General features: G+C 42.3%; 1 protein-coding gene across 1 annotated transcript in view; it reads right to left on the bottom strand.

The window, feature by feature from the left end:
- The window catches only part of LOC137429501 (uncharacterized), a 278,822-nt gene that overhangs the window by 155,803 nt on the left and 110,635 nt on the right, over positions 1–12,384 (bottom strand). The window contains exons 21-22 of the mRNA XM_078781105.1: positions 12,113–12,285; positions 7,068–7,144 (exon numbers count right to left, since the gene is read on the bottom strand). Of these exons, the coding sequence (XP_078637231.1) occupies positions 7,068–7,144; positions 12,113–12,285 (250 nt within the window). The remainder of the gene's footprint in view (positions 1–7,067; positions 7,145–12,112; positions 12,286–12,384) is intronic.

Genomic DNA, 12,384 nt, shown 5'->3' with positions numbered 1-12,384 from the left:
TCATCCCATAAATGCTCAATGGGATTGAGATCAGGGGAATAAGGCATCCAAGGCATCACTTCAACACCCTGTTCCTGGAGGAAGTTGGTGGTCAGGCGAGTAGCACGGGGTCGAGCGTTGTCCTGCTGGAAAACTGCAATGTCAGGATGAGCCTGGAGAAATGGCGGCCGATGAGGTCTCAAAACTTAATTGACATAACGCTGACTCGTGAGATTGCCATCGATGACGACCAGAGGTGTCCTGAAATGGGTGGAAATGCCGGCCCATACCATCACACTGGGTCCTCCCCAACGATTGCTCTGGCAAATACAGCATGATGCATACCTTTCCCCACCTCTGCGCCACACCCGTTGACGGTCATCAGCAGCATGGAGGAAAAATTTGGACTCATCGCTGAACAAAACTGCACTCCAATGTTGTTGTGTCCAGCGGCGATGCTGCAGACACCATCTTAGTCTGTTCCGCCGATGCACTGCATTCAACACTGGACCTCTGCAAGGACGTCTTGCCACCAGGCCCCGACTTCTCAAGCGCCTCCGCACAGTAGAGACACTGATGCGGTTGTTGTGGCGACCTTTTGTCACTGCAGCTGTTTGCGTCGCAGGCCGGAAACTATCACGAAGATGCTGCAGCACAATCCAGCGGTCTTGGTTTGGGGTGGTTACCCGTGGTCTTCCTTTTCGTGGACCATCATTCACAGTTCCAGTTTCACCGTAATGTCTGGCCAGGTTGGAAATTGCAGGCTGTGAGCAACAAAGACGTTTGGCAGTTGTTCGCTGGATTACACCAGCCTCGAGCATCACAATTGCCCTTAAATGTGGCATCTGAATCAGAATTTTGTGGCATCTGAATTTTCTTGTTGTTTTCCCTGTCAGAAGCCTCTAGACCTAGAGTGACTATAGACAGCAGTAAATTAATGTCTAACCACGAGAACTGAAGGATTTCATTTTGAGGGTCATTATTTAAAGGGTAAGATCCCTACACAGAATCACTCAAGCATGCCATTGTTGATCAACCAGGTGATTTAAGTGAAGTTACCGTTACATAATCAGCCAATACAATTGAAGAAACGTGATTGTAAAGCTGCACATTTCTAAATATGAAAGTGATAAGTTTATTTTGATGTTCAGTTGATATATACAGTCACGTGAAAAAGTAAGTACACCCCATGTAAAGCTTTGACTTTTTCAACATATTTCAACATACAGCTATTTGATCTTCATTTCAACAATATTGATAGATGAAGGTGATATAATATAACAAATATCATGAAACATTTACATTTTGTAGTCCATTGTATAATTTAAATAAACATAAATGCAAATTTCGCATGTGGAAAAAGAAAGTACACCCCTACATTTATCACTACTTCAAATACCTAAAATTAGAATCAGGTGCACCAGCTCAGGTGCAAATGATTAGAACATTGTTAGAGAGGATCTTGGAGGAACCTGTCTTATTTAAACCTCAAACATTTAGTTTGCTTTGCTCTTTGTTGTTGAAGTGTGCAGCGTCACCATGCCTAGATCAAAAGAGCTCTCTGAGGCCTTCAGAAAGAATGTTATAGATGCCTACGAGTCTGGGAAGGGATATAAAAAGATCTCCAAACAATTTGAAATCAATCATTCGACTGTCCGGAAGATCATCTACAAGTGGAGAAGATTCCAAACAAATGCCAACTTGTTCAGGCCAGGCCACCCCAGCAAGTTCAGCCCGAGAGCAGACCGCAATATGCTGAAAGAAGTCTCTAAGAACCCCAGAATGTCATCACGGGACCTACAGGTAGCTCTTGCCACTGTTGATGTCAAAGTGCATAAGTCTATCATAAGAAAGAGGCTGCACAAATTTCATCTGCATGGGAGGTGTGCCAGGAGGAAACCTTTGCTGTCCAGAAAGAACATCAGGGCAAGACTAAAGTTTGCCAATGAACACCTCGTCAAAGACCAGTACTGCTGGAACAATGTGCTCTGGACAGATGAGTCAAATGTAGAGCTATTTGGCCACAGTACCAGAAGACATGTTTGGCGAAAACGAAAGACAGCATTTGACCACAAGAACCTGATACCAACTGACCATTCATCATCTCTCTGACCATTCTCAGAGAGCCTCCTCAGCATCGACGAGTCTGGCATTTCACTCAGGCCAACTGGCACAGTCTTCAAGCAGCCATCAATCATCTGGACTGGTCTCCCATCTCTACCGCCTCTGACATCAACTCATCCTGGGAATTCTTCCAAAGTAAATTGCTCTCTCTCATGCACAGATTTATCCCATCTCGTCTTCAGTTGTCATACCCTTCCTCCCGTCCATGGTACACGGAATCTTGTGGTGAGGCTGTTGCCCAGAAACAACTTGCTTTCGTCTCCTGGAAAGCAAATCCAACGGAAGTAAATCTCATTTCCTTTCACAAAGCCCGAAACAAGTGTGTGTCCACCCTCAGGAGAGCCAGGAAACAATATCTCTCCGTTCTCAAGACCGAGCTCTCTTATCTGTCTCTCTTCCAAATCCTGGTGGTGTCTGGTCAAATCTGTTTCTGGTGTTTGTTCCCACTCCACCCCCTCCCTCACCTCAAACGGCTACACGGCTGACTCCGCACGTGAAAAAGCGGATTTCCTCAACTCTGTGTTTGCCTCTAAATCTTGTGTCCCAAACCCATCCCTCTCTGTACCCACCATACCCAGTCGTACCCAGCTGCTCCTGGATTCTGTGTCCTTTCCTCCTGAGAAGGTGGAAAAGTTTCTGTCAACCCTCGACTCTGATTCTGCAACTGGACCTGACGGCATCAGCCCACGGGTCCTAAAATCCTGTCCTTCCGCTCTTTCACTCCCTCTCTCTGTTCTCTTCACCCTCTCTTTTGCTCAAGGTCATCTGCCATCTGCTTGGAAATCAGCCACCATCACCGCTTTGCACAAAAAAGGTGCAAAAAGAGATCCTAGGAACTACAGACCAATCAGCCTTCTCCCAATTATCAGTAAAGTCATGGAATCCATCATTGCTTCAGATATGAAATCTTTCCTCTTCTCCAATGGCTTGATCTCTGATCATCAATTTGGTTTCAGACCTGGTCACTCTACTCTGGACATGCTGCTTCTGCTTTCTCAACAATGGATGGAGGTCCTCAATGCCAAACAGGAAATTAGAGCTGTCTCCCTTGACATATCATGTGCCTTCGACCCGGTCTGGCACCCTGCTCTGCTCACCAAACTCTCCTCCTTTTGTATCCATGGAATCTCCACGCATGGCTGGCAGATTTCCTCTCTAGTCATAGTCAACGTGTGGCCCTGAATGGGTTTCTCTCATCTCCCCTTCCTGTTCAGGCTGGAGTTCCCCAAGGCAGTGTTCTGGGCTCTGTGCTTTTTCTGGTCTTCATCAATGATCTCTCTGACTCTCTTGAAAATCCTCTCTATCTCTTTGCTGATGACTCTACTCTCTGTCGCTCCAATCCTCATCCCTCAGATCGGCAGTCTGCAGCCTACTCACTCTCTGCAGACCTGGACAAAATCACAGACTGGGCAAACAAGTGGAACATGTCTTTCAATCCTGACAAATCTCACACTCTTACGATGTCTCTCCGAAAAGACCGATTGGACAACCCTCCCATCCACTTTCTGAATAATCCTCTCCAAGAAGTTCTGTCACTCAATCTTTTGGGTCTCACTATCTGCCATGATCTTTCCTGGGAAAACCACATTTCAAATCTGGCCTCCAAAGCCAGTCGCCGACTGGGCATCCTCCATCGTGCGAAGTCCTTCCTTGGCACACCTGAGCTCCTCACCACATACAAGGCTTTCATCCGCAGCTCAATGGAGTACTGGTCTCCCCTCTGGGCTGGTGCTAATGCCTCACACCTAGCTCGTCTTCACGCTGTTGAAACCAAAGCGTTCAGAATCATTGGAATCTCCCGCGATGAAGCTAAGTCCAAGGGCCTTTCACTCACTCACCGCAGGCAGGTTGGTGGTCTTTCCATCTTCTACCGACTCCTCTCTGGCCTTGTCCCCCCAGCTCTCTCTGGGCTCTGTCCCCCAAATATTCCTACAGGTCGCACAAGATCTGCCTGCAACCCTCTTATGGTTAAACTGCCAAAATCAAGACTCTCTGCTCACCTTCACTCCTTCATTCCTCTTTTCTCCCACCTCTGGAACAAACTCCCTCACTCTCTTCAATCCTACTCCACCCTCCAGGTCTTTAAAACAGCTGTTCACCACCATCTCTTATCTTCCCCCATCCAAAACCTTGATCTTTTCTACCCCTGCTAATTTCACCCCAAATCCACTTTTTTGAAATACCAACTTCTGTCCTGGAAGTCCTTGGTGTCCTTGTGTTTTATACTTCACCCACCCCCCCCCCCCCCACCCGCCCCCTTCCCACGCCTCCTCCCCCCAAGCCTTCTCCCTCCCACACATCTCCCTGCTCTCAAATGTTGTGTTTGTGTGCTTCCCCTTCTCTCCCCAGCTTGTCGTCCGCTCCCTCTTTTTATATATTTTGTTTGTCTGGTTGATTTGTTTGTGAAATAAATGTTAGCTCTTTCACGAGCCTCGATTCAGTATAGAAAAAAAAACAAAAAAAAAAAAAAACTGTAAAGCATGGTGGTGGAAATATTATGGTTTGGGGCAGCTTTGCTGCATCAGGGCCTGGGCAGCTCACCATCATAGAATCCACGATGAATTCTTCATTGTACCAGAGGGTGCTTGAGGATAATGTGAGGCCATCTGTCGGAAAGTTGAAGCTCAACCGAAGGTGGACCTTGCAACATGACAATGACCCTAAACATACCAGTAAATCCACCAAGGAATGGCTGAAAAGAAAGAAATGGAGGGTTCTAGAATGGCCAAGTCAAAGCCCGGATCTAAATCCCATTGAGATGTTGTGGGGGGATTTGAAACGAGCTGTGCACGCAAGAAACCCCTCAAACATCGCACAGCTGAAAGAATTCTGCATGGAGGAGTGGGCAAAAATTTCTCCCAGTCGATGTCAGAGACTGGTAGACAGTTATAAGAAACGCCTACTTGAGGTTGTTTCTGCCAAAGGGGGCAATACCACCTATTAGAGCCAAGGGTGTACTTACTTTTTCCACATGCGAAATTTGCATTTATGTTTATTTAAATTATACAATGGACTACAAAATGTAAATGTTTCATGATATTTGTTATATTATATCACCTTTATCTTTCAATATTGTTGAAATGAAGATCAAATAGCTGTATGTTGAAATATGTTTTAAAAAGTCAAAACTTTACATGGGGTGTACTTACTTTTTCATGTGACTGTATACACACACACACACACACACACACACACACACACACACACACACACACACACACACACACACACACACACACACACACACACACACACACACACACACACACGTTTTGGACAACTGAAAGAGACAACTTCATTCACACTCCCATAAACTATTGGGCATCACCAACATCCGACACCACTAATCAAAAACAAGTTTCTCACGATCACAAACAGGATGTACAAAGTGTACGAATATCCAAACACCCTCACACACTCAATTAAAGATACTTACAATCCAAGAGCACTTCGACATGTGAGATACACAGTTAATATTGGAAGCATATATCCCTGCAACTCCATGTTAAACCACCACCAACTCAGAGATTCAGAAAAGATTCCACAAATCACCACTACTCTTACATGTTCAACAACTCTCTTCCTCCCCAAAAATGACGACGATTCAAAAACACACCACAATCAGCTATCTCCTCAATCCAATGCTCGCCCACCAAACAACAGCCTGATCTACACAACACACTGACACAATGATCTCTCTCTGTCTCTGTCTCTGTCTCTCTCTCAGAGTGCATCTCTCCACATTGTGCTGTGATCCACACCCATCTCTCCAATACCATTGACAGGATCCACCTTCCTGAAGATCCACTCTGCCTAAAATGAGACACCACTCCACATACCACACCTGCTCGCATTAACTTCCACAAAATAACTCTGGGAACAACCGCTTGACGTTGCCGGAGACCTTAGGTCCATGGGCTTTGCAACGATGTAACACCTAGGTGGTGGCGACGATGACGACAGCAACTAAAACAACAACCACCACCACTACCACAACCTTACGTATAACTCTTATCCTCATTCTCACCCTAATGCACCTTTTTACCTCCGCCACCGAAGGTGTATGGAAGTTATGTTTTCACCCCCTGTCTGCTTGTCTATGTGTTTGTTTGTCTGTGGACAAAATATTTCAAAAGGTTGTGGATGGATTCGGACAAAATTTGGTGGAGAGGTTTGTGTGTGTGACAAGGATGAAATATTTAAATTTTAGTGAAGATTCGAATCCAGCCAGATCCGGATACTTGAACATTTAAAGTGATTGTTCACCAATGAGAGATGGGGCTAAAACCGGTATACAGAATGATATCTCAAAAGATTGTGGACGGATTCCGACAAAACTTGGTGGACAGGTTGGGTGTGTGACACGGAAGAATCGATTCCATTTTGGTGATCAGAGAATTTTGGAATATGGATCAGGGAATTTTTAAATCTCAAGTGATTCTTCCCAATTGAGTGATAGGACCAAGAACGATAAATCAGATGATACTCGTATTTCAAAAAGTTGTGGATAACTTATGATAAAACTTGGTGAATGAGTTGGTTTTGTGACAAGAACAATCCAATTAGATTTTGATTCAGGTCAGAATCCAGATCCGGCAGATCAGTGGATACAAAACATGAACTGTTCAGCCTGGCGGAGGTATGCGCTCTACCGAGTGCCCTTCTAGTTTCAGAATATATTCTTCGATCATATTTCTTTGTTCTGAGCCCCTATATCTCTAAACTTCCCGAAACATCAGCATGACAAAGAGCTTGAATACCACTGCACTTAAATGTAGCTCATTACAGGGATTCCAAGATTCCGTGAAACACTCTTTGAAGTAAACCCAAAGGTTAATCATAATTAACATACAATTTCAAGAAAAGGGTAAAATAATGGGTAAAAGTGGGGGTAAATGTACAATGTATGAGTATTATGGATTATAAATCCACAACAAGGCAGACCAAGTCAGTTGTACACACACCCTTGAGTGCAGACAGTGCTACAGTAACCTCCTTGTGGACATCTGATGGAAGGAAAGACTTCAGGATTGCCAGCATTCTAAAATAAAACAGCAGAAAGTCATTAGGAACATGATATAAACAGTTGAAGTTGATTATTGTTCACATTTTGAGGCCAACACAGGTTCTCTCATGGTGTTTTGTTGAATAACAAGAATAACCGCTCTGTGGTCACAACCTGTGACAAAATCCGGCAACGGCCCAATTTAGAGGCGCGCACTCTTAAAATAATAGACCAGATTAAGGAGTCATAAAGTTAACCAAGGGTTTAGTTAAGTGATGGTTAAAACTTTCACCTTCATTGATTAAAAGCATTGTTGCTAAGAAAGTAGTTGCTAAGAAAGTAGTTCACAAGTATAACAAGAAAGAGCAATCAGAGATTGCAGACCCTCACCAGGACGTGTTTTTAGTTGATTTTAAGGCTTTTGTGTTAAAACAAATATGGCGGACGAACCACGTGACCAATGACGTCATAAAAAATTTCTCCACCAATTTATCCCGAGATGAAGCTCAATACATTTCATCTTCATCGGATGACGTTTTGTACTTGTCGAATTATGACGTCATAATGGAGGCACCTATGACATCATCAGTAACCTATGTTTTCCACATCGAGAGTTCTTTACAACGAGCCATGTCTCAATTTTTTCTCTGCAGCACTTTTGGAGATATAGGGGTGCAAAGTTTTTCGGGTTTTCCAAGATGGTGCCCGTACCACGTGACCTGTAACGTCATAATAATCATTAAAAAATTACATAGGTTACATCATAAATTTACGTCATAAATTACAAATTGCAAAATTTTCGGTCAATTGGACCAAAAGTGGTAGAGAAAATCACATTTATTCTGTGCGGACAAATAGACAAACAAACAAGAAATATGTCATGCAAAGCACGATACTTGCGAAATCTATAAAATAAGTTGTTGACCTATGATCTCAAAAATAGTTGGTGGTTGGACTTAGTATCCAGAATCGTCTTCAAATTTCAAGTTGATCGGATGAAAATTGAGATTTTAGAAACTTGGACTATGTTGAACTTTTGGCCTATGTTGACCTCAAAATAGTTGGTGGTTGAATTCAGTGTCCACATAGGCAAATCCTCTTCAAATTTCAAGTCAATCGGATGAAAATTGAGGATTTTAGAAATTTGAAGAAAAGTGGTTGACCTTTGGCGTATGTTGATCTTTGGACCTTTTAAACTAAAAAATAAATAGGATTGTGTCGGACCACCAACTCTACGTTTTGGTGAAGTTTTGTAAAGATCGGTATAAAATTTGACCTGTAGGCAAGTACAGTCAGGTGAAAAAGTAAGTACACCCCATTTAAGTTTTGACTTTTTTAAACATATTTGAACATACAGCTATTTGATCTTCATTTCAACAATATTGATAGATAAAGGTGATATAATATAACAAATATCATGAAACATTTACATTTTGTAGTCCATTGTATGATTTAAATAAACATAAATGCAAATTTCGCATGTGGAAAAAGTAAGTACACCCTTGGCTCTAATAGGTGGTACTGCCCCCTTTGGCAGAAACAACCTCAAGTAGGCGTTTCTTATAACTGTCTACCAGTCTTTGACATTGACTGAGAAATTTTTGCCCACTCCTCCATGCAGAATTCTTTCAGCTGTGCAATGTTTGAGGGGTTTCTTGCATGCACAGCTCGTTTCAAATCCCCCCCCTACATCTCGATGGGATTTAGATCCGGGCTTTGACTTGGCCATTCCAGAACCCTCCATTTCTTTCTTTTCAGCCATTCCTTGGTGGATTTACTGGTATGTTTAGGGTCATTGTCATGTTGCAAGGTCCACCTTCGGTTGAGCTTCAACTTTCCGACAGATGGCCTCACATTATCCTCAAGCACCCTCTGGTACAATAAAGAATTCATAGTGGATTCTATGATGGTGAGCTGCCCAGGCCCTGCTGCAGCAAAGCTGCCCCAAACCATAATATTTCCACCACCATTCTTTACAGTTGGTATCAGGTTCTTGTGGTCAAATGGTGTCTTTGGTTTTTGCCAAACATGTCTTCTGGTACTGTGGCCAAATAGCTCTACCTTTGACTCATCTGTCCAGAGCACATTGTTCCAGAAGTGCTGGTCGTTGCCTAGGTGTCCATTGACAAACATTAGTCTTGCCCTGATGTTCTTTCTGGACAGCAAAGGTTTCCTCCTGGCACACCTCCCATGTAGATCAAATTTGTGCAGCCTCTTTCTCATGGTAGGCTCGTGCACTTTGACATCAACAGTGGCAAGAGCTACTTGTAGGTCCCGTGATGAAATTCTGGGGTTCTTAGAGACTTCTTTCAGCATCTTGCGGTCTGCTCTCGGGCTGAACTTGTTGGGGCGGCCTGGCCTGAGCAAGTTGGCAGTTGTTTGGAATCTTCTCACTTGTAGATGATCTTCCAGACAGTCGAATGATTGATTTCAAATTGTTTGGAGATCTTTTTAAATCCCTTCCCAGACTCGTAGGCATCTATAACCTTCTTTCTGAAGGCCTCAGAGAGCTCTTTTGATCTAGGAATGGTGACGCTGCACACTTCAACAACAAAGAGCAAACCAAACTAAATGTCTGAGGTTTAAATAAGACAGTGTCCTCCAAGATCATCTCTCACGATGTTCTAATCATTTGCACCTGAGCTGGTGCACCTGATTCTAATTTTAGGTATTTGAAGGAGTGATAAATGTAGGGGTGTACTTACTTTTTCCACATGTGAAATTTGCATTTATGTTTATTTAAATTATACAATGGACTATAAAATGTAAATGTTTCATGATATTTGTTATATTATATCACCTTTATCTATCAATACTGTTGAAATGAAGATGAAATAGCTGTATGTTGAAATATGTTGAAAAAGTCAAAACTTTACATGGGGTGTACTTACTTTTTCACGTGACTGTATAAGTGAGCGTACAGACAAACACACAAATGAAAAATCACCCATAGAATGACACTTGGCAAAAGAGAGCAAAGTAGAATGGCACTCAGTAGAGCATCCTTTTGGCCTCAAAAATAATTGGTGGTTGAATTCAGTGACCTGATATGCAAATCGTCTTCAAATGTTAAGTTAATCGGATGAAAATTGGCAATGTTCGAAATTTGGCCTATGTTGAGCTTTTGGCTTACGTTAATCTCAAAAATAGTTTGTGCTTGAATTCAGTTTGCTCACATGAAAATCCTATTCAAATTTCAAGTCAATTGGATGAAAATTGAGGATTTTTGAAATTTGAAAAGGTTGTTGACCTTTGGCCTATGTTGACCTTTCGACCTTAAAAATATATATGATTTTGTCGGACCACGAACTCTACTATTTGGTGAAGTTTTGTGAGGATCGGTTTAAAATTGTGACCCATAGGGATGTATAAGTGAGTGGACAGACAAACAAACACACACAAACCGAAGTGATCAACATACTTGTCAAAAAAGTATTTTTTTTGCCAAGTAACAAACTGACTCAAACTCAAAACTCAATCCTCTGGTGAGGGTAACTAAAAACAGTAGTCAGAGATTGCAGAGTCTTGCCAGGACTTGTTTTGTGTGGTTTATTAGTCCCCTACCCAGAGGGGACTCCAGGTTTGCTCTCCCTCTGTCTGTCCGGCCATCCGTCCGTCCCACCTGGGATTTTCTGCACTTTTTTCATAGCTTTTAACATTTTCAACTGAAGCTTTATTGTGATAAGTTGCAGTACAAGTTTGAGTTTCGGGGCGTTTCACCAATTTTTCACGGATTTATGGCCTTTTTGAACTTAGAAAATACCAAACTTGTTGACTCAAGACATTTCAGCTTTTAATTTTTAATTATTTCATGAAAAATATCTAACAATAAAATGTCACTTTGACGTTATGGGGTATTATGTTTAGATAAGTGACAAAAATCTCAATTTAATCCATTTTAAATTCAGGCTGTAACACAACAAATGTGGAGAATAACAAGAAGTGTTCATACTTTCTGAAAGCACTGTACATGGGTCAGTTTTCAGCTGTCCTGACACCACTCTACTGCTTTACATCCATTGGCTGGACAGCTGACTTGACTCCATCCCAAATGAAGCAGCACAGATAGGCAGGCTTTAGGCCTTAAGCCTGGGTATTAGTCTATGGCCCAGTGCAATGGGAACGATCCCAGGTATACAGCCACGATGTATTATATATGCACATACGCCGTACACATGCTTTGCTTCATGCATGCACATGGGGTTATTTGTTTTTATTATTTTTGGCACTGAACGTGGCATTCCACACCGCCGAAATAAAGTGATGTGTTTACTGGTGTGAAATGTTCCAGATTTTCCCCTTACCCTTTATCATATTGTACTTAAACTTGGTAGGGGACATGGATCGCAAAACAATTCTCCCTCTTGACTTGTTTGGTGTTTGTCCAATGCTGCTTTGTGAGCTGTTGTGTGGTTGTGGTTGTTTTGTGTGGTGTTTGTGAGCGGTTGTGTGGTGTGTTTGTGTGGTGTGTAGACAATGCATTGACGATCTAAGGTTATGCTCATGTAGAGGACAAACAGATCTTTTTGGTTTTAGTGTATAGATTCACATTGTAATCGTATGTATTTTATAGACGTAGTCATATTCCGTACTTTCTAGACGTATGCACGTTCTAAGAGTATGTACTTTACAGATGCACTCAGACATATAATTATTAATAGTACATCCTATATTTTTGACATCCTAGCATTGTAATAGTACGTACTTTATAGATGTGCTAACATTGTAATAGTACGTACTTTATAAGTGTACTCGCATTGTAGTTGTACATCATTTATAGAGATATTCGGATGAAAAAAGATAACGTGTAATACTGGTGGTGTTTCTGGACTTTGTTCGCACATTATGTGTGGACAGACAGACAGACAAACAGACAAAAAAAACTTACAAATACACCCAAATGCAATACCCTCTGGCAAGGGTATAAATCAAATATCCGAGTAATTATTTGTATAATCATGCAGACAGACAGGCAGACACAACTTATTTGTCCCCTTCACTCACCCATCCAGTATTGGTGAGATATGGGAGGTGCTCATTGTCTGGCAATGACAGGTGGAACCGTTGTTGAGCCACATGCTCAGACCGAGCTTTGCTGTCATGTTCCTCATACTCCCAGTGGCTCCAAACATCTCCATACAGCTAACATTCATCCAGGATTGCACGGGCCTGATTTTCTGTAGGACCACAAGACATTTTGTGAAACTGCAAAATAAATAATTTAATTGTCTAACATTCTATTAGGATGGCCGTACACCTGGATGCTGTTGTACGAT

Source organism: Myxine glutinosa, chromosome 6, assembly GCF_964187855.1.
Source record: "Myxine glutinosa chromosome 6, kmMyxGlut1.1, whole genome shotgun sequence".
NCBI lineage: Eukaryota > Metazoa > Chordata > Myxini > Myxiniformes > Myxinidae > Myxine > Myxine glutinosa.
This window is presented reverse-complemented; position numbering and strand designations above follow the sequence as displayed.